We start from the raw sequence: 21,514 nt of genomic DNA, 5'->3' as shown, positions 1-21,514 counted from the left end.
TCCTTCCCAACTACCCTTGATAATTCTCTGCTGTCCACGAGTCCTCCCAGCAGAAATGCCTTGCCAGCTCCTCTCTGCTTAATCAGCTCAAGCATCTTTTAAGCCTCCACTGTAGCCCCCGGGGAGCTGTTTCCTGCCCAAGACTGCTTATATCATTACTTTGAGGGTTAGAATTTTAACACATGAATTTGTGAGGAACACAAACATTTAATCCATAATATGTATTAAGTCCTAAGATACCTCCAACTCATTTGGGGGAGGAAATAGAGGGTATAGAAGCGGGAGAAATACATAGGACATATGACAATATGTGACAGTCTCTTTTTTTAAGGAGATTCCCAGTGTAGTTGAAGCCTTTTTAAGATTAATAAAACTGGGGGAAGAAAAGTAGTAAGACAGACGATAGCAATTTATCTCATGTAAGCAAGCAGCTTTTGGCAGGCAGAGCTCTCTGCAGGAGGCCCCCTTGTCTTGTCACTAACCTTAAACCAGGCATCCCCATGTTCTACCCATCTCCAACCCTAGCCCAGCTTTCAAATCTTTTGATCACATAATACCTTCCCCTAATGTGTTGGTTTCTTCAGTAGATCGAAGAAGTAGAAATGAAGAATAAGTAATTAACAGATGACCAGATCTCTTCCCCAGCTTCCCCTTCAGTCATTTCATGAACCGACTGTGTGAACAAGAGAGCATCTACAGAAAAATCATGAGAAGTCGACCTGCACACAGTGGGGGATAGTGACAACTCTGTCCCCGCTCATCGCAGTGATTAACTGAGATTACGTCCCTGTTTCCCTTTCAAAGCTTTCATGGCCGAGCAGACTCGTTGGAGGTTGGTTTGGGGAGGGAGACACCGAGTCCACCACGTCCCCAGATTGCTGGTACCTTTCCTTTCGACCAACGTTTGTGAATATTGATTTTGTAAGTGGTGAGCAGTGAGACCTGATTTGCTAACAATGATGTTGTTAGCATCATGATGCTAACGATGGCCAATGATGAAGGCGGGGCCTTTGGGAGATTATTAGGTAAGGAGGTTGGAACCACAATGAGTGGGCAGAGCCCTTATAAAAGGAACCCCAGAGAGCTCCCTGTTCCTTCGGCTTGTGCAGACACTAGGAGAAGTCAGTGGTCTGCAACCTGGAAGACAGTCCTCAGCAGAACCCCACCACTCGGGCACCCTGATCTCAGGTTTCCAGCCTCCAGAGCTGAGAAATAAATTTCTGTTGTTTATATGCCACCGGGGCTATATTGCAGCAGCCCAAACAGACCAAGCCAGTACATAGCAGGTGTTAAGTTAACAGTTATTACTGAGATGTCAGAAAGCTGCGCCACTAAAATTACCATGTCTATAAAACAAACAGTAAATCCCGATCAGCCACAATGCACGATGCTCTAAATCGCCTTCTGAACCACTGCGGTCACTCCTTGCCCCATGCTCAGAACCCCACTCGTGGGTCCCAAATGGCTTTTCTCCATCAGGGGTCAAGATGCCCACCACCCACATCTCTGCAGTGCTACCTGGCTTTTTATTGTGTGTTATGATTCTTAGTGTGATTCTACCTGTGGGTTTATGATAAACCATTCAAATCATCCATGGAAATGAATGTAGTATATGCTGATTGATAGTGCTATTGTAGTACAATGTAGTACATTGTAGTACAATGCTGATTGATGTGCTATTATTAAAACAACTACTAAGAAACTGCTGCTCTGCTTGTGGGAGGCACTATCTCTTTGTTATTTAATATCTTAAACTATGCTCCTCAGATTCACTTTCAATCCACAGTGGCAAGGGTTGCTAAGCAACCAGGGAAGAGTGAGTATAGTAGCCGACCTGCGAGCGAGCTCCTAGTTCTAACATTCACAGTCCAGTTCTGAGTGTACTCTGCCCCTGGACTGCAGAAGCCCACTACTTCCTGGGCAATGCATGGGCTGTTTGGTCCCAGTTTTTAAGACTTTTCCCTTTTGCTCTTACAGAGCTTCCTTCCCCAACCCTTAAGATCAGGCACTTTGGGTCAAGATCACTCTGACCTTGGAAGTGGAGGTCGGCACAGTCGGCATTGGCATGGCACTGCCCGTTGTCCTGCAGGCAGCGGTCGATGGGTAGCTGCTCTGGCTCACAGTCCAGCCCGTCTCCCACATAATGACTTTTACATTCACATTTGTGCTTGCCCTAGGGGGAGAGCAGGAAAGATGAAAGAGCCTCTTCTTTGGGCCCCCAGAATCCCATGTGCTCCACGGGCTACCATCCAGCATAGGAGATGCTCAGAAGGATGAGCAACATGCCTCTCCTGGCCAGTGGGAGTTGAGTTACTGCTCTGTCTTGCTTTTGTCCAGACTCAGGATGGAGTGTCCTCCTTTACATCTCAGCTCAGTTGTCACTTCCTCACAGAGACCCTCCCTGTCTCCTGATCCCTTTTATCACACTGGCCTGATTTCAGAACTGAGCATGCCTCTTCCTTCTATCACGTATAAACTTTTGATCGCTACATCCCTGACAGCTACAACAGCACACAGTAGGTGCTTGATGACCATTTGTTGAGCCAATGAATGATGTCCTTTAATCCCCATGAACGATCCTGTGAGGTCTGCATTATTATGAGGCTCATAATTTGTGGCTAAGGAAACTGAGGCTCAGAGAGGTTAAGCAGCCAGCCCCAGACTGCACAGCATATCAGGCCAGGAGCCAAGACTCAGAGGCTGCCTGACTGTTGAGTTCACATTTGTAGCCCTAATGGACATCATCTCCCACTGTCTTCCCTTCCCATCAGAGAAAGGGGCAACAGGGCACTGACTGCACTCTAAAAAGGTGTAAGTGAGTGCACTTTTCCTGCCAAAGTGCTTGTGCACTTCTTACTTTTTTGGTTTGTATTTTGAATAATTTTAGATTTATAGAAAAGATGCAAAAAAAATTAAAAAAAAAAGATGCAGAGAGTAGTTCCCTTATACTCTCCACCCAGTCTTTCCTAATGTTAACATCTTACCTAATCACAGTTCATTGTCAAAATTAAAAAACTAGTGTTGATGTGTTACTATTAACTAAACAATAGACTTTAAGTGGACCTAACCAGTTTTTCCAGGAAGGTCCTTTTCCTGCATCGGGTTCCATGCTGTATTTAGCTTGTTGACTTATCAAGAAATAGAGAAATAGACTTGGGTGGGAAGAAGGCTTAGGAAGAGGCCAGTGGTGACCTGAGTGGAGAAGCCAGGCTGAGGGAGGCACAGGTGGTACCCCACCCCCCATTTCCCTGGGACAGAGACTCACCGGGCCAGTCATCTTGCAGGTGGCATGCTCGTGACACCTGCCATTGAGGCCGTCTGCACAGGGGTCAATCGCCGTGCAGCTGTGGCCATCCCCCTGGTAGCCCTTCTGACAGCTGCAGGAGACCTTCGTGCCCTTCTGGGAGCACTTGGCGACCTTTGCACACCCGCCGTTGTTCTGTTTGCAGAAACCCACGACTGCAAGAGCAGAGAAAGGTAGACTCTGTGTAACAGGGGCTTCAGGTCAGGGTGTGGGTCACCCCAGGACCAGGCGCACCGGGCAAGGAAATGGGCCCCAACATGTCAGTGCCGCCTCTCCCGGTGCCTCGTGGCCTCTGTGCTACCTCTGCCAACACTAGTGTCCTGCGGCTAACACCCTAATACTGTGGTCCCCAACCTTTTTGGCACCGGGGACTGGTTCCATGGAAGACAATCTTCCCAGGGGCCGGGGGTTGGTTTCAGGGTGATTCAAGCTCATTACGTTTACTGTGCACCTTGTTTCTATTATCATTACATCAGTTCCACCTTAGATCATCAGGTGTTAGATTCTGGAGGCTGGGGACCCCGCCCTGATAGACCAGGCCTGGGGATATCTGTCCACCTCTGCCCTTTTTAATCATAAACTTCTAGGCTCCATTTTGATAGTAGTTTTCTAATGAGTTTGGGTTTTTAACATAGGACGTAGTTGTGTGTGTGTGTGTGTGTGTGTGTGTGTGTGTAGGGTTAAGGCACTACTGAGCACCTTGTGACACAGACACTGTTACCTCCATTCTACAGATGAAGAAACTGAAACTCAGAGCTTAACTGACCATCAAAGGCAAACTAGCTACAACGTGGAGGGGCTGGTTTTAAACCCAGGGTGGTTTGATTCCAAAGCCCACATTTCCCCCACTCTTTTGTGTTGCCTCTTAACCTTTGTTTTCACAAGCCCCCAAATTTCAACTTACTAATAGATTAGCTCCAGGCCCAGGAGTAGCTGGAAAGCCCTTTGGCTTCTCTCCTCTGCCTCTCTGGCTGAGAGCATGAACATGAGGACAGAAGGCCCGAGGCTGGCAGAGCGGACAGACAGAACCTAGGTCTTTGCTGCCACTGAGGATGCTAAGCCAATTCTGGACTGCCTTGTGGCAGATTATAAAGTAGCGGGAATAGCAAGATCTCAGTTCTGTAAAGAAAGTATCTGTCCTTATATGAATAGGGACATTCATGTTTTCATTAATGTTCATGAAAACAGAAGGTACATGTGTCTGAGACTGCTAGTTTTCCCCTAATATCTCCTGTCTCCTTTTTCTATCTGAGATTTATAGCTTAGCTCATGGTTGGCCAACTGAAGACTCTATTTCTCAGGTTCCTTTATCCCAGGTGTGACAGAGAATGAGGTTCTAGACAATGTGATGGAGCAGACAGGAGTTTAGCAACTTCTGTGTGTGCTAAGTTGCCTCAGCCGTGTCTGACTCTTTGTGACCCCATGGACTATAGCCCACCAGGCTCCCCTGTCCATGAGATTCTCCAGGCAAGAATACTGGAGTGGGTTGCCATTTCCTCCTCCAGGGGATCTTCCTGACCCAGGGACTGAACCGTGTCTTCTGCATTGGCAGGTGGGTTCTTTACCACTAGCACCATGTCACATGGGAAGCTCTAGGTATGTCCTTAAAGCGAATGAGGTTTGCTTCCCCCCACCCTGACTTTCTTTCCTTCTGCTTCCTGGGATGTGCTTTTGGTCGTGGCCATCTCAGGCCAGGTGAGTGAACAATGGCAGAGCAACAAGACAGAAGGAGTCTGGGCCCCAGACTTTCACAGAGAAACCCTATGTTAGCTCTGGATACCTCCATCCAAAGTACTAAACAAGATAAAAATAAATATCTAAACACCGGCTTTGTTTATGCCACTGTTTATTTGGATCTCTGTGTGGCTGAACCCATATCCTAACTACTAGAGACAGACATAGCCGTGTGCAGAGTGATTCTCACTGAGTGGTGAGAGTAAGTGTAGGTTTCACTGTTGTTTTGATTCATTTTGATATTTGGGAAAACTAATACAATTATGTAAAGTTTAAAAATAAAATAAAATTAAAAAAAAAGAATGAATCAAAAAAAAAAAAGAAATAAAATGCGTGACCTACTTGAAAAAAAAATACAATTGCTGTTTAGTTGCTAAGTTGTATCTGAGGGAAGCACTGTCTTAAGATACTATAGAATATTTTCTCAATAAAATAAGACTGGATTATTTGTAAAGTTACAAAAACACCGTAAAACGAAGTGCATTGCAGTTTGCAAAGCATGTTCAAAGTCATGGCCTGGGAAGTGGGCAGGTTAGGCATGAGCAAACCCATCACAGAGAGGGTAGGTGTTGCTGAAGCAGCCCAAGCAGGAAGCAGAAGGGCTGAGACGGAGCCCAGGTCCCCTGACTGAGTTCCACTCCACCCCTGCACCCCGCTGCTGGTCCACCTGTGCACAGACGGGACTTACCTGTGCACGTTATTCCGTCTCCTTCATAGTTCAGGTTACATTCGCATGTGTTGTTGTTCTTACAGGTAGCATGAGCAGAACAAGGAGGCGTGCACACGGGAGCCAAAGCTGAAAAGAAAGAAGTCACAATTCATCTCCCACCGTGATGTGAGGCGTTGGGATCCAGCTAAGGCGTCTTCCAAGACGCCATCTGGCTGCCCCTGTGTTTCTAAAGTGCCCCCTTACAGCTGCAAGATGGGTCATAATGGGGTGATTTACTAAGGTCCCTCCCAGCCTGGGATTCTGAGATTCCAGAATTATTCTTTTGTATTAAGACTTTATTTCTGCCATGTTATCCAGATCAAAATGCAAAGATGTTAACCTTAGGGGCAACCAGTGCAAACTTTATACCTCAAAGTCTGCCATCAAGGATGAATTTTGCAGACTAGCTCTTTGGCCCTGAGAGCACGGGATTCCAGAAGAGATGGTTAAATTGGAGCAGAAATTCCAGGGTCTTCTTTGTTCTTGTCTCCAACTCTTTGTGATGTCATGGACTGCAGCACGCCAGGCTTCCGTGTCCTTCACTATCTCCCGGAGTTTCCTTAAACACATATCTATTGAGTGGGTGATGCTATTTAACCATCTCATCCTCTGTCACCGCCTTTTCCTCCTGCCTTCAGTATTTCCCAGCATCAGTGTCTTTTCCAGTGAGTCAGCTCTTCACATCAGGTGGCCAAAGTATTAGAGCTTCAGCTCCAGCATCAGTCCTTCCAATGAATATTCAGGACTGATTTCCTTTAAGACTGACTGGTTTCGTCTCCTTGCAGTCCAAGGGGCTCTCGAGAGTCTTCTCCAACACCACAGTTCAAAAGCATCAATTCTTCGGCATTCAGCCTTCTTTATGGCCCAGTTCTCACATCCATACATAACTACTGGAAAAACCACAGCTTTGACAATACAGACCTTTGTCGGCAAAGTAATGTCTCTGCTTTTTAATATGCTAAGTTGGTCATAGCTTTTCTTCCAAGGAGCAAGTGTCTTTTAATTTCATGGCTGCAGTCACCATCTGCAGTGATTTGGAGCCCAAGAAAATAAAGTCTCTCACTGTTTCCATTGTTTCCCCATCTCATTGCCATGAAGTGATGGGACTGGATACCATGATCTTCATCTTTTGAATGTTTTTAAGCCAACTTTATCACTCTCCTCTTTCACCTCCATCAAGAGGCTCTTTAGTTCTTCTTTGCTTTCTGCCATAAGGGTGTATCATCTGTGTATCTGAGGTTATTGGTATTTCTCCCAGCAATCTTGATTCCTGCTTGTGCTTCATTCAGCCCAGCATTTTGCCTGATGTACTCTGCATAGAAGTTAAATAAGCAGGGTGACAGTATACAGCCTTGATGTACTCCTTTCCCCATTTGGAACCAGTCCATTGTTCCATGTCTGATTCTAACTGTTGCTTCCTGACCTGCATACAGATTTCTCAGGAGGCAGGTAAGGTGGTCTGATATTCCCATCTCTTTGAGAAATTTCCAGTTTGTTGTGATCTGCACAGTCAAAGGCATTAGTGTAGTCAATGAAGCAGAAGTAGATATTTTTCTGGAATTCTCTTATTTTTCTATGCTCCAATGGATGTTGGCAATTCTAACTCTGGTTCCTCTGCCTCTTCTAAATCCAACTTGAACATCTGGAATTTCAAGGGCCTTCTTAGGTACCACTAATCTGGGGCTTTGGTGATTGAAAGGGGCTGCAGTATCCAGGGGCAGCATGAAGCCATGGGATGGTTAGGAGAGAAGGAGAGGGAGGAGAGCGGAGGAAGAAGGGGGAGGGGGAGAAGCAGGGAGGGAAGGAGGGGGAGGGACTGAAGTTATGAGGACTGCCAGGATTCTGGCTATTTGGGTTGCTGTTACTCAAAAGAAAAGCTTGGTCACGCCCTTCTGCCCCCAGGGACGATGAAGTGACAACTGGATCATCAACCTTCACACCTTAGACCTTTTGACTGGAACATAGGGCTCAGGGTGCAAGGGAGAACTCAGAAAACTGACAGCTCAGTAAGGACTGAGGTCATGACAAAGATGACAGTAACTGACGATGATACTGCAGCTACTGTTCCTGAGTGCCCACATGCACTGGCGCTCCAAACCCATGACCCTGACCCTCACAACAATCCTTCCCTACAAGCCGTGCAAGAGGCTCTCTGTTTACGGATGAGTATATCAAGATTCCGAGAGGGTGGCTTTGCTGAAGCCATTTGTCTAGTAAGTAGCAGAGTTCAGGGTCAGATCCTGGCCTCCACGGAATACTGTATTTTCCATGAAACCCTCCAACTCTGTGTTCACACACAACCAGACCTGGGCAGTGATCCTGAGGGACCATTCCTGCCCAATAGTCCTTTGCTTGAGGTGGGTCCTTCCATGACAGACAGGACTGCAGGCTGGTTTCCTGGGTTTGCATTCAATCTTTTCATCTCGTTTCCTCTGGGTCCCCAGACCTCCTGACCCCAGGGCCGTGTAGCCATCTTTCCTCGTGGATAAGTGAACCCCTGCTCAGCTGTTTTTTTCAGATGTCACTCAGACCCCCACCCTCAGTCGGCTGCTCTTGGCAAGGTCTGCTGCAGCGAGGGGCTGCTGGCAGCCGATCACCCTCACAACAGACCTGTCTGGGTGTCGCAGAAGCGGCCCGTCCACCCTGTCTCGCAGATGCACTCTCCAGAGCCTGTGATCCCGTCATCGCACTGTCCATGGTCTGAGCAGCCACAAGCTGTAGAGCAAGTTGGAATGTGGTCAGTCAGCAGGGATCTGGGATTGAAGTCCAATCTGCCAGCTCACTGGCCATGTGCTGGCTGTGTGGTCAGTGTGGGAGGCCCCGTGCTTATTCACATTCATTCATTCAAACTTACAAAAATAAACTTACTCAATGGCTACCATGAGGCACAGGCTACCAGGTAATGAGGTTACAGTGGAAAACATAAGACATAAGGTCCCTATTCTCAGGGAGCTTACAGTCTAGGGGTAATGGGCTATTGAACATGTAATGATAAATATGCTGAGTGTTGTAAATTACAGAAGTAGAGGGTGTCATGGGGTATGAAATAGAACAGAAAGGGAAGGGAACCTTATCTGGGCCTCCTAACAGAAATCCATTTAAAAGTCAAAGCTTCAAGAAACATTCCTTCTGCTTCTGACCACCTCCAGCACCAACACCTTAGCCCAAGGCACTGCCATCTCTCACCTGGATTGGGGCATTAGCGTCCCCAAAGCCGGCCCTTCTTTTGCTCCTGCTTTCCCATGGTACTCTCTGCACAGGGCAGCTGGGGTGGCCCTTTCACAATCCTTCACTGGCCGCCACTGCACTTAGATGAGATGCTGAAGATCTGTCTCTGGCCAAGCAGCCCCCATATTATCTGGCCCCTGGCGACCTTCTGAGCCCATCTCTGTGTTCTCTCTCTCTTCTTTGCCCACTCTGCTCAGCTACCTCGGCCGCTTGGCTGGGCCTTGCATGCGGAACCTTGTCCTGCCTCAGGGCCTTTGCACTTGCCTCTCTTCCCACAAAGTCATTCCTTTAGTCTGCACTGTCCCACAGAGCAGCCAGTCATCATACGTGGCTATTTAAATATAAACTAATTAAAATTAACAAAAATCAGTCCCTCAGTCACAGATTCTGTGTGTTCCATATCCACACATGGCTAGTGGCTTCCTCATGGCAGAGTTAGGCGGCATTTCCAGCATCAGTGAAATTTGACTGGACAGAGCTATTATGGATATCCCCACACCTGGCCCCTTCATCTCTGCTAGAAAGCGAAAGTGAAAGTGAAGTCGCTCAGTCGTGTCCGACTCTTTGCGACCCCACGGACTGTAGCCTACCAGGCTCCTCTGTCCATGGGATTTTCCAGGTAATAGTACTGGAGTGGATTGCCATTTCCTTCTCCAGCGGATCTTCCCGACCCAGGGATCGAACCCAGGTCTCCCGCATTGTAGACAGACACTTTACCATCTGAGCCACCGAAGTCCTCATCTCTGCTAGGTCTCTACTCAAATATTTTGTGACATGTTTTCTGGAGTTGTATTTCCTTTCTTTCTTGATCTCCTTCACCTGCTTTTTTCTCTTTGTACCTTTATGTCTATTTTTGTTTCTGTTATTTTTATTTCTTCCCTTTGAGTGTAACTCCTTGAAAGCTGAGATTCTATCCCCTTCTCATACCCTGTACCCCTACAATTTAGAACTATTCCTGGCTTTTGATCAAGTCACTTAGGCTCTTTGTGCCTCAGCTTCTCCATCTGCTAAGGAGAGATAATAATAGCTCCCACTTCGAAGGCTTGTTGTGAGGATAAGATGCTACTACATACCTGCCTGGCACATGGCAGGCACTCCATACACGTGAGCTATTGATATTAGTAAAGACTCAGCATATACATGGTAGTCAAATGACTGAATGAGCATTGGTTGGCTACAGCTTGCCTGGGTGGCTGCTGGGGATGTGAATTTCAATTTTATGGATGAGTCTCTTTCAGTGGATGGAAATTGGGAAAATATCCAAGGAGGAAAAAAGAGCAGGCAAATGGGAGGCTGGGAAAAAGAGGACAGATGCTTCTAGCCCAGGTGGATGGTACGCATCAGGCAAGGATGCACGCCCAGCTGATGACAGGCGAAAACTCAGTGGAGGGGATGCCACGTACGCTGGCAGTCAGGCCCGAATCTTCCTGGCCAGCACAGCTCACATGCTGTCCCATTGAAGCCGCTGTTGCATTGACACTGTCTGCTGGGTGAGTACGGATCCAGGCAGATACCCCGGTTATTACACGGGGTATCTGGGCCTCCAGGGCAGGCTGGAAGAGATGAAACAGCAGTGACTGAACAGTCTCCCTAGGCCCAGAGCAGCTCAGTGCCTTTGTAAATGTGCTGCTAACCTGACCTCAGCTGTGGGTTCTGTCCTCTATTAGTCTAGGAGGTCTGTTTTCCTGGGGACACATCCATATAGTGTCACTGGATATTTAGGGTAAGCCACTGGCTGATAGTTTAAATATATCTGATAGGACTGGAAGGGTGATGTATTGAACTGTGTGCTGTATTTGGGGGTCAGGAGACCTGGATTTGGCAAAGAAACCTGCTAATGCAGGAGACATCAGAGACGTGGGTTTGATCCCTGGGTCAGGAGAATCCCCTGGAGGAGGAAATGGCAATGCATTCCAGTATTCTTGCCTGGAGAATCTCCAGGACAGGGGAGCCTGGTGTGCTACACAGTCCATGGGGTTGCAAAGAATCGGACACATTTGAAGTGACTGAGCACACACGTGGACCTGGGTTTGCTGGTCTGGGCTGAATAATGAACTTGCTCTGAGCTTCAGAGTTTTCTTAACTCTAGAGTTAAGATGAGGATGATGTTAAGATGGTGATGATGATGTCCACTTGCCCTATTCCATGTTGTGACTATGAGGATCAAATGAAATACTGTAACCAGCAGCATTTGAAAATATAAAGCACTGAACAAACGTATGGGATGGCACCGACTTTGGTGAATGGTCTATGCTTTAGTGATGGAGAATGGACTGAAGGTTGAGTAATTGTGTAGACTCTCAGCCTGGAATTTTCTCAACTGGATCATGATAAATAAAGTATGGTGGTGATTTACTAAGTCGAGTTCAACTCTTTGCAACCCCATGTACTGTAGCCTGCTAGGCTCCTCTGTTCATGGGATTTCCCAGGCAAAAATACTGGAGTGGATTGCCATCTCCTTCTCCCAGGGATCTTCCCCCATCCAGGGATTGAGCCCACATCTTTTATGTCTGTATGCAGGTCAGGAAGCAACAGTTAGAACTGGACATGGAACAACAGACTGGTTCCAAACAGGGAAAGAGCATGTCAAAGCTGTATATTGTCACCCTGCTTATTTAACTTATATGCAGAGTACATCATGAGAAACCTGGGCTGGATGAAGCACAAGCTAGAATCAAGATTGCCGGGAGAAATATCAATAACCTCAGATATGCAGATGATACCACCCTTACGGCAGAAAGTGAAGAACTTAAGAGTTTCTTGATGAAAGTGAAAGATGAGAGTTAAAAAGTTGGCTTAAAACTCAACATTCAGAAAACTAAGATCATGGCATCTGGTCCCATCACTTCATGGCAAACAGATGGGGAAACAGTGGAAACAGTGAAAGACTTTATTTTTTTGGGCTCCAAAACCAGTGCAGATAGTGACTGCAGCCATGAAATTAAAAGACACTTGCTACTTGGAAGAAAAGTTATGACCAACCTAGACAGCATATTAAAAGCAGAGACATTACTTTACCAACAAAGTTCCATCTAGTCAAAGCTATGGTTTTTCCAGTAGTCATGTATGGATGTGAGAGTTGGACTATAAAGAAAGCTGAGTGCTGAAGAATGGATGTTTTTGAACTGTGGTGTTGGAGAAGACTCTTGAGAGTCCCTTGGACAGCAAGGAGATCCAACCAGTCCATCCTAAAGGAAATCAGTCCTGAATATTCATTGGAAGGACTGATGTTGAAGCGTAAATTCCAATACTTTGGCCACCTGATGTGAAGAACTGACTCATTGGGAAAGACCCTGATGCTGGGAAAGACTGAAAGCAGGAGGAGAAGGGGACGACAGAGGATGAGATGGCTGGATGGGATCACCGACTTAATGGACGTGAATTTGAATAAACTCTGGGACTTGGTGATGGACAGGCAGGCCTGGCATGCTGCAGTCCATGGGGTCGAAAAGAGTCGGACATGACTGAGTGACTGAACTGAACTGAACTCTTATGTCTCCTGTATAACAGATGGATTATTTACCACTGAGACACCAGGAAATCCCATTGTACCTAAAATCATGGCTCCTGGAGACACAATGGGGGAACGTGGACTTGCTTCTTATTCAATGTGTACCTCCATTTTCTCATCTGTAAAATGGGGGTGACAATGGAAGCTGCTTCTTAGGGTTTGTTGAGAGGTTCAGATGTATTGCCATATATGGGAAATTGTTTTGTTCTTTGGTCTTCAAGTCGACTGACTAGACTATAGCCTGCCAGGCTTCTCTATCCATGGGATTTCACAGGCAAGAATACTGGAGTGGATTGCCATTTCCTTCTCCAGGGGATCGTCCTGACCCAGGGATCAAACCTGCGTCTCCTCCACTGGCAGGAGGATTCTTTACCACTGAGCCACCAGGGAAGCCCTGTATGGGAAGTAGCACTCAATAAATGTGTTCATTTAAAACAGTGCATGGTGGACAGGAAGTTCTATGGCATTTGTTATGCTGTTGCTGCTGCATTATTGGGTAGAAGTTGTATCTAGACCCAGGGGTTTCAGGAGCCCTTTCCTGAAAGGGTGAGGTTAGGGAGGAAGGGTGATGTTATACATCTTATATCAGGGGAGTTTTTAGGAAATAGTGGCCCACACATACCACATTGATATAGCACCCTGCTGAGCTGGATGTCCTTAGATGCATTTAAACTAGTGTGCTTATCAGTATCATAGACTGGAATCAGTATCATTTCAAAAATAAAATATAGGGTTTCTAGCACCATGGGAAATGTCTTATTCTATAACATTAAGCAGAAAACACATGATTTACAACCTTTGTACAGCAGAATCTCAACTCTGTAAAAACCAAATATGATAAGAAAAAAAAAATGGAGAAGGAAAGCTCTTTAGAATAATTGCTTTTGGATCTTTTCTTAGTAGAATCATTAAGAACAATATACTCCCTTGCTCCCCCATCCCCACCTTCCACATTATACTTCTGGTACTTTCAAATGCTCCATAGTGATTGTGCAATCACTTCAGAATCACAAGATAATAAGAGGCACTCTTACCCTGACAGTCTGGCCAGAAGTAGCCCTTGCAGCACTTGGGGAGCTGTATCACCAGAGTGCAAAGCTGTCTGCAGCCTTCCAGGTTCCTCTTGAAGGGCAAGTCGTACAGACACTTCTGCTTCTGGCCCTAAAGGAAGAGATCCAACCATCCCTCCACCTTCCATCCCTGTACTTGGGCTCTTGGGCTCTAGTCTTCCCCCAGTGGAGGATCCTAGGTACTGCCCAAGTAGAAAATAGGCCTCAAATGGCCAGGAGCCCTGTGCAGGAAATTCTTTTCTCAGGGGCATAGAGAGGCAGATGAATGGGGGAGGGGACAGAGGTGGAGTCCACGGAAAAAAGATTTTGCCCCATTTTAAGAAGAAGGACTTGGGGGCCTTTAGAGCTGTTTGCAAAAGATGAGTTTACCTGGGGAGGAAGTGGGGAAGAGGTAGATTTCCATCAGGAGAGAGGTCTGGCAAGCCCCCAAGATCATCAGTAGAGAGGGTATGGGGTTACAGTTCATTTTTGTAGGGGTGTTTCTGTTAGACAGGTTACTAGTAGGGTAGAAAGAGCTTGACTTTGGAGTAAGTGCTTAAACCAATATTTAGTACTTACTATGTGCCAGGCTCTGTACCCACATTTGAAAACTTACTTTCCTAATAATCACACACAGAACTATTATTAGCTCCATGTGCAGGGGCAAAGGCGTATAGATTAAGTGACTTGTCAAAGATCACCCACTGCAATTTGTCCCCATAACTGTGGACTCCGAATTTCATTGTCTTAACCATTACTCTTACATTGTATTTTAGGCTTTAATCCTAGCTTTGTTCCTTATAGCTGTGTGGTCTTGGGCTGATTGCTTACCCTCTCTGAGACTCATTTGTCATAAATTGTAGTAATATATTTTCCTGTATTATAATGGGAATAGGGGATAATGTCAAAATAAAGAGTCCAACACAGAGCCAGGGACATAAGCAGCAACCAACTAAAGGCAACTATTATTTTTATAATTAGCATTGTTTTTGTAACCCCTTCTAGGTCTTTAATCTCATGACTCTTCTAAATTTTAAATGTGGGCTGACAGTTTCCCTGGGCTAAGAATGTTCACCTCTCATCCCAGTGGCCTGATTGTTGAAAGAAAGACATGAATTAGTTACCTGCAGTTATAACACACTCACAGATGCACACAGGTGCACACACACCCATACCTATAAGGAAACTGGGGTCTAATAAAGAAACAAACCTATCACTCTCCAAACATTATCACCGTGTTCATAGTTACCTTTGGTTTAGTCCACTTGGGGCAACTGGGAGTAAAGATACAGTTTCCACAATTCCCCTAGTATGCAAGAAAAGAAACACTTAAAAATCCAGAATATCAGGAAACAAAGCAAATGCCCCTGGTTAATGCTAAGATTATTTGACTAAGAACTTAATCTTGATTAAGATTCAAGCTGTGATTAAAAATATAAAAACAAATGCACTGCAATTTTGCCATAGAGAATTCTTAAGGTCTGTCTTGGACCTCAGCTCCTTGGTTAGCTCTTTGAGGTGATAAGTTCCCTATTAGATGAAGGGGCAACAGGGCAGGGGCACATGGCACATGGCACAGCAGCCATGGGAAATGTGGATACAAGTGTCAGTTCCCTTAGAGATCAGCTGTGAATTTTTTGTGAATCACGTTCTTTGATCCTTAGTCTTCTAATCTATAAAATAGGGATACTAATTCTTGCTATTGATTTTCAGGGGATTTGTGAGGAAAAATGATTAACTGAAAAAAAATGTGCGTATATGTACTTTGGAAGGTAAGAAGTTAACAACTGAGTTTTCATCTCTTACTTTGGCTGATTGGTATTCTAGTAATTTAGGTATTTATTGAATGCCTATAAGTCACCTGGTATAGAAATCAACTGGTCACAGACTTTGCCATTTAAGTCACTTCATCTCTTTGAGACTCAATTTCCAAATTGACATAACGGAGTTGATGATCACTACTTCTATTATTGGATAGGGGTAAGATGGGCATTGAGCCAAATAGTAGGCTCAAAGGTCACACTCAATAAATGGTACTGAATGGATGAACGAGTGTGAAATGCACATGTGCCTCACACAGTGCAGGGCCCAGGACAGAGGTCCAACCAGTGTTAGCGCCTGAGCAAGTGAATGGAAGTATGGGCCGCATATATTAGATATTAGAACCATATGACACGGTCATTTTTGTAGCCATACTCTGTCAAACATGGCAGTTTCACCTGGTTTATTCTGGCAGAGGCTCAAAAACTGCTTGTTGAATGGATAAGTGAATGACTGAGTGGATGGGTGGGTTAGAAAATGATGGGCAGAACAGGGCATACTGTTGGTCCCCAACAGCTGCTCGCTTAATGGTGAGGGGATGAACGGGTGGGTGGATAAACGAGAATGGGCAAGGCCTGTACGGGACTGCGTAGATGCTTGTTGATGGTGAATCTGAAAAGCCCTGTCCTGTGGCCTCCTGATCCCCTGGTTCCCATGTTTGCTGGGGACCAGCCCTCTGAGTCTTCACAGCAGGGTCCACGCTAGGTCACAAGGGCTGTTTGTTGGCCCAAGGGTCTCTTTCTACAGTAGTGTTTTCAGGACTGACCGAGACATCGAAAGTGGTAAATGTGTCACAACGGCCCCCCAGGGTGGGGTCAATCAGTAGACAGTCGATACCGTAGGCCACACCCAAGTCAAATAAGAGCTCCCGCTGCACAATTCTGCACGTTTGGCTGTTCAGGAAGAGGTCGCCCTGCAAGACAGGGAGAGAGAGAGTGTGAACAGTCTGTGATCCTCAGACTTCTCCTCTTCTCAGGCCATGAAATGTGGCCAGAACCTACCAGAGTCAGAAAGAACTGATACGTATTGATATAAACGTCTACATCACAAATGCTTAGAATGTATTATATCCAAGTACTGTTCTTTGTGCTTTACCTATGCAAGTTCCTTCAATTCTCACAGCCACCCTATGATGTGGCTACTATTGCCGGTATTCCCATTTACAGATGAGGAAACTGAGGCAGTGAGTGGTTAGGTAACTCACCAAGGTCACATGATCAGTAAAATGGTGGTGTGGGTATTCACGCCCAGGCTGGCAGCCTCAGCCCCCGACTCCTGGCCACTCGGCAATACTGCTCCATCAAAGTACAGATGGTAGTGGTGGGGGTGACAAGGTGGAGCAGATGCGGCCTGACCCTGGCTCAGGACAAACTTGGTTGACACGGCCACTTCACGGGCAGTTACCCAGTTTTCTTATTTAGTGCCAGCACCTAGCAAAGCTCCAGTACCACTTCCCTTCCAAAATATACAGTGACAGGCTTTAACCTTATATTGATAGCAACTTCTTTTTCACATGCACTAGGCATTGATGCTTTTGAATTGTAGTGCTGGAGAGAATTCTTGAGAGTCCCTTGGGCTGCAAGGGGATCAAACCAGTCAATCCTAAAGGAAATCAACCCTGAACATTCATTAGAAGGACTGATACTGAAGCTGAAGCTCTAATATTTTGGCCACCTGATGCAAAGAGTCAACTCATTGGAAATACCCTGATGCTGGGAAAGATTGAGGGCATAAGAAGTGGGCAACAGAGGATGAGATGGTTGGATGGCATCATTGACACAATGAATATGAGTTTGAGCAAATTCTGGGAAATAGTGAAGGATAGAGGAGCCTAGCATGCTGCAGTCCACGGGATCTCAAAGAGTCACACAACTTATTGACTGAACAACAAGACATTGTCTAAATCATGTTCTAGACACATTGTTTTGTTTAATTCTTGTAACAATCCTTGAGCATCTCTTCCTAAAGTCTACACAGCTAGTAAATTGATGGGTATATTCCCCACCCCACCCCCCAACAAACAGGAAGCAAAATGCTTTTAGAAAGTTCTATGAAAAGAAAAAGACAGCTCAGTAGTGTTTGATAGGATGCACACAGTGTGATTCAGTGGAAAGAACACTAGAAAACTGTGAATCCCTGCACTTTCACTCTTGCACTATATGAGCCAGTCCCTAAACTTCACTGAGGTTTAATTGTTTTCACCAGGTGGATAGGATTAATGATTACATTGCATATAAAGTTTAACTAAATGGTACTCTGAATACAAAGTGCTCTGAAAGCCTTATTAGCACTCAGGATGCTGCTGCTAAGTCACTTCAGTTGTGTCTGACTCTGTGCGCCCAACCAGGCTCCCCCGTCCCTGGGATTCTCCAGGCAAGAATACTGGAGTGGGTTTGCCATTTCCTTCTCCAATGCATGAAAGTGAAAAGTGAAAGTGAAGTCGCTCAGTCATGTCCAACTTGTAGCGACCCCATGGACAGCAGCCTACCAGGCTCCTCTGTCCATGGGATTTTCCAGGCAAGAGTACTGGAGTGGGGTGCCATTGCCTTCTCTGAGCACTCAGGATGAACAGTTGATATTCTTTTGATAAGTGTCCAGTTTCTATGGAGGTAGTTTAGCTGATCTCAAGAGTATAACTACATTGGGATAACTTTCCAGAAGTTGGGATGTAAAGATGTTAACACTCTTTGGATTCAGAAACAAATTTAATGCCATTCCAATCCAATCATCAAGAGGGATTCTTGCTTGTCAGAAGATGTAAACAAAATGTTGTTTGAGACTTCTCTGAAGGCTCCTTGAAGGTAACCAACTCAGTTTGGAGGTAAATCGCTTTTTCACTTTCTCCTGCCTAGAGAGTAAATGTGATGGCTGGACCTCCAGCAGTCATGTTGGACCTTGAGGTGACTGTGAGGCTAGAAATACATGCTACAGAGCAGAAAGACAGAAGGAGTTCCCTCAGTGAGCTATCATACTAGCTGGATTGGCTACTTGTAGTTTTTTTGTTTTTTGTTTTTTTAAGACAGCTAAAGCTGAGTGCTGAAGAATTAATGCTTTTGAACTGTGGTGTTGGAGAAGACTCTTGAGAGTCCCTTGGACTGCAAGGAGATCCAACCAGTCCATTCTGAAGGAGATCAGCCCTGGGATTTCTTTGGAAGGAATGATGCTAAAGCTGAAACTCCAGTACTTTGGCCACCTCATGCGAAGAGTTGACTCATTGGAAAAGACTCTGATGCTGGGAGGGATTGGGGGCAGGAGGAGAAGGGGACGACAGAGGGTGAGATGGCTGGATGGCATCACTGACTCGATGGACGTGAGTCTGAGTGAACTCCGGGAGTTGGTGATGGACAGGGAGGCCTGGCGTGCTGCCATTCATGGGGTCGCAAACAGTCGGACACTACTGAGCGACTGAACTGAACTGAACTGAAACCCTTATATATTTAAGCCATTGTCATTTTCCACTAAATATAAGATACAGGATGTAGCTACTATTATCCCACCAAATCTACTTATCATGTGGAATTACAGGAAGGTAATATTGTCAGGAACTAGCCAAAGAAGGTGAAAATTGCAAATTTTCTCTCTGTTTGCTGATCTAGTTAGATATAGCCCAGAGCTGGCTCTGACCGCCAAGAGAGGGCTGGAGGGGAGGCTGTAGAGGGGCCAGGAAGGAAGGGAAAGGAATGACAGTGTTCTTTCTTGTTTCAGGGAAGTGTCTCACACCAGAAAATAAATCTTCTGAAAAATCAATCAGAAGCTACTTTCTACAAGTGTAAGGGGGGCTCCCTGACACCTGGTGAGGGCTTGGGCTGGCCAGGATTTATCAGGGTTTGCATATTCACTTATTCAGGGGATACAGTCATAAAAGCAGTGAGAGAAAGAACTTGCTGCCAATGTGGGAAAAAATGAAACATCTCCTGGAAGTGGCAACGGTTGGGGCATGCATTCTCTGCCCCCGCCCCTGCTGTGGGTGATAATACTCACGATGTCACTGCCAGCTCCACACTTCACACTCAGCTCAGAACCCTGCAGGGTCTTCCAGGGAGCAGATTTGGGGAGATCCACTGCCAAGACCTGTAGGGGTGATGGGATCACATTAATACCCTGAATCTGGGTTGAAGAAGGAGCTTTGCTAACAAACCAAATTTAGATACAAGTTTTTTTCTGAGTTCTAAATTCCAGCTTCAAAATGACAGCAGATAGAATCAAAAGGAAGAATAAGTATGGATTCTCTAGGAAGTTGGACTTTTTTTCTGTAAGAAAGTCTCCTCCGGCCTGTTTCAGTCACCCTTCCTTCCCCTTCTGTGTTCAGGAGTCCATGGAAGGTGCTGTGTTGCTGCATGAAGCCTGCGGCAGACCAGGGTTAGGGAAATTGCATTAGGGCACTGCGATGGGTTGAATTGTGACCCCTCAAAAGTTTCACTGAAGTCTAGGTCCCCATTACCTCAAAATGTGATCTTCCTTGGAAATGAGATCATTGCAGATGTAACTGGTTGAGATGAGGTCACATGAGAGTAGTGAGAGTGTTAGTCACTCAGTCATGTCCAACTCTCTGTGGCCCCATGGACTGCTGGGCTTCTATGTCCCCTGGAATTCTCCAGGCAAGAATACTGGAGTGGGTAGCCATTCCCTTCTCCAGGGGATCTTCCTGATCCAGAGATCGAACCCGGATATCCTGCATTACAGGCAGAATCTTTAATGTCTGAGCCACCAGGGAAGTGAGTGGGCCCTTAATCCAAAGATATTGGTGTCATCTTAAGAAGAAGAGAGAAGAGGAGAGTGCCATGTGAAGACATAGAAACACACAGGGAGAGGACAGCCAGCCATGTGACAACAGAAGCAGAGACTGGAGGGATGTAGCTACAAGCCTGGGATGCCGAGAATGTCTGGACACCACCAGAAGCCAGGAAGAAAGCAGGGAACAGCCTCTCCCTCAGGAGTTCCAGCAGAAACAACCTTGTCAACTCCTTGATCTCAGACTTCCAGTCCCCAGAACTCTGAGGGGATTTATTTCTACTGTTTTAGGTCACCCAGTTTGTGGTCATTGGTTATGGCAGCCTAGGAAACTAACACAGGACCTACAAATTAACCAAAGTGAGGACAGTAGGCCCTCTTGGATTAGATGTCTCACTCCTGGGAGGAAACAGGGTCCTGGAGGAGGATTCAGAGGGACAGGGTTTTAGCAAGAGCTGCCATGTTCCTACAAGATCCTGCTTCCCTAATCACAGTAGATTGGTACACGAGCCAACAACTGGTCGCAGCTGGATGAATCCATCCTTTGCCTAGAAACTCTGGAATTGGGGGAGAAAGAGTCCATCTGGGAGAAACTTGGGAATTGTTGAGACACTTTGCCTTGTGAACTAGGGAAGGGAGGGAGCTGGTCTGCAGTAGAAGAGGGGAAGGATGCTTTTGAGTATTGGTTAAAGTTAGGGGAAATAAAACAATGGCAGGGGAGAAACAGAACCAGATGAGCTATACTCTTGTGGTCAGTTCCCCACAGCCAGTCAGAGGAGGACACAGTGGGGGCAGGGGATGCTCAGACCTCCCAACACCATGGAGACTGAGAGGTAAAGACAATTCCTGGATTTGATCACCTCGAGGGCAACCTTGCCATTCCCGTCTGTGTGAAAACAGAATACCTTGGCATCTCGGATCACGTGGAACTTTAAGTACTCCTTCAGCTTGTCCTTGTTGTCTTGGTTGAACAGGAAATCCTGTTGTTCACGGGGCAGGGCTTGGAGGGCTTGGTCGCTGGGCCAGAAAAGTGTGACTGGGGTGTGGATGGGGTCTGTGATGACGCTCAGCAAGCCGGAGTCCTGAAACACAAGGAGTTGGTCAGGTGCGCCCCAAAGCCCAGCCAAGAAGCACTAGCTCTGGAACCCAAGGGCCAGAGCAAAAGCCAGCCTGGGGCCCTCTCTGTGCCCGCCATGGGGCTTCTCAGGCCTTTGGCTAGTTTAAACGAGATTCAGCCTGAAACTGAAGGTCATTTTGACTCTCATTTTCTTAGAAAGTAAAACAGAAAGGCCAATTCTGGACTTTGTTAATAGGGAAACACACTTTAGCAAGACTCTTTTTTGCCACTACTCTTGTCCAAACGTTTTAATTTCTGGAAGACCCACTTAGCACTTTCCCCATATTTCCTTTAAAAATGTGAAACCTAT

The 21,514-nt window shown here is 46.1% G+C and overlaps 1 protein-coding gene across 3 annotated transcripts in view; it reads right to left on the bottom strand.

Moving 5' to 3' along the window:
* STAB2 (stabilin 2) overlaps positions 1–21,514 on the bottom strand; it is a 172,468-nt gene that overhangs the window by 19,676 nt on the left and 131,278 nt on the right. For all 3 annotated transcript variants that reach the window (XM_086401059.1, XM_086401060.1, XM_086401058.1), the window contains exons 51-60: positions 20,993–21,169; positions 19,338–19,427; positions 16,123–16,269; positions 14,785–14,841; positions 13,521–13,647; positions 10,379–10,528; positions 8,358–8,462; positions 5,727–5,834; positions 3,266–3,459; positions 2,032–2,173 (exon numbers count right to left, since the gene is read on the bottom strand). In XM_086401059.1, the coding sequence (XP_086257185.1) occupies positions 2,032–2,173; positions 3,266–3,459; positions 5,727–5,834; positions 8,358–8,462; positions 10,379–10,528; positions 13,521–13,647; positions 14,785–14,841; positions 16,123–16,269; positions 19,338–19,427; positions 20,993–21,169 (1,297 nt within the window). The remainder of the gene's footprint in view (positions 1–2,031; positions 2,174–3,265; positions 3,460–5,726; positions 5,835–8,357; positions 8,463–10,378; positions 10,529–13,520; positions 13,648–14,784; positions 14,842–16,122; positions 16,270–19,337; positions 19,428–20,992; positions 21,170–21,514) is intronic.

This window comes from Bos grunniens, chromosome 5 (genome assembly GCF_055505025.1).
Source record: "Bos grunniens cultivar Pamir isolate PY7600 chromosome 5, Bosgru_T2T1.0, whole genome shotgun sequence".
NCBI lineage: Eukaryota > Metazoa > Chordata > Mammalia > Artiodactyla > Bovidae > Bos > Bos grunniens.
The sequence above is the reverse complement of the archived record's forward strand: the minus strand, read 5'-3'. Positions and strand labels throughout refer to the sequence as shown.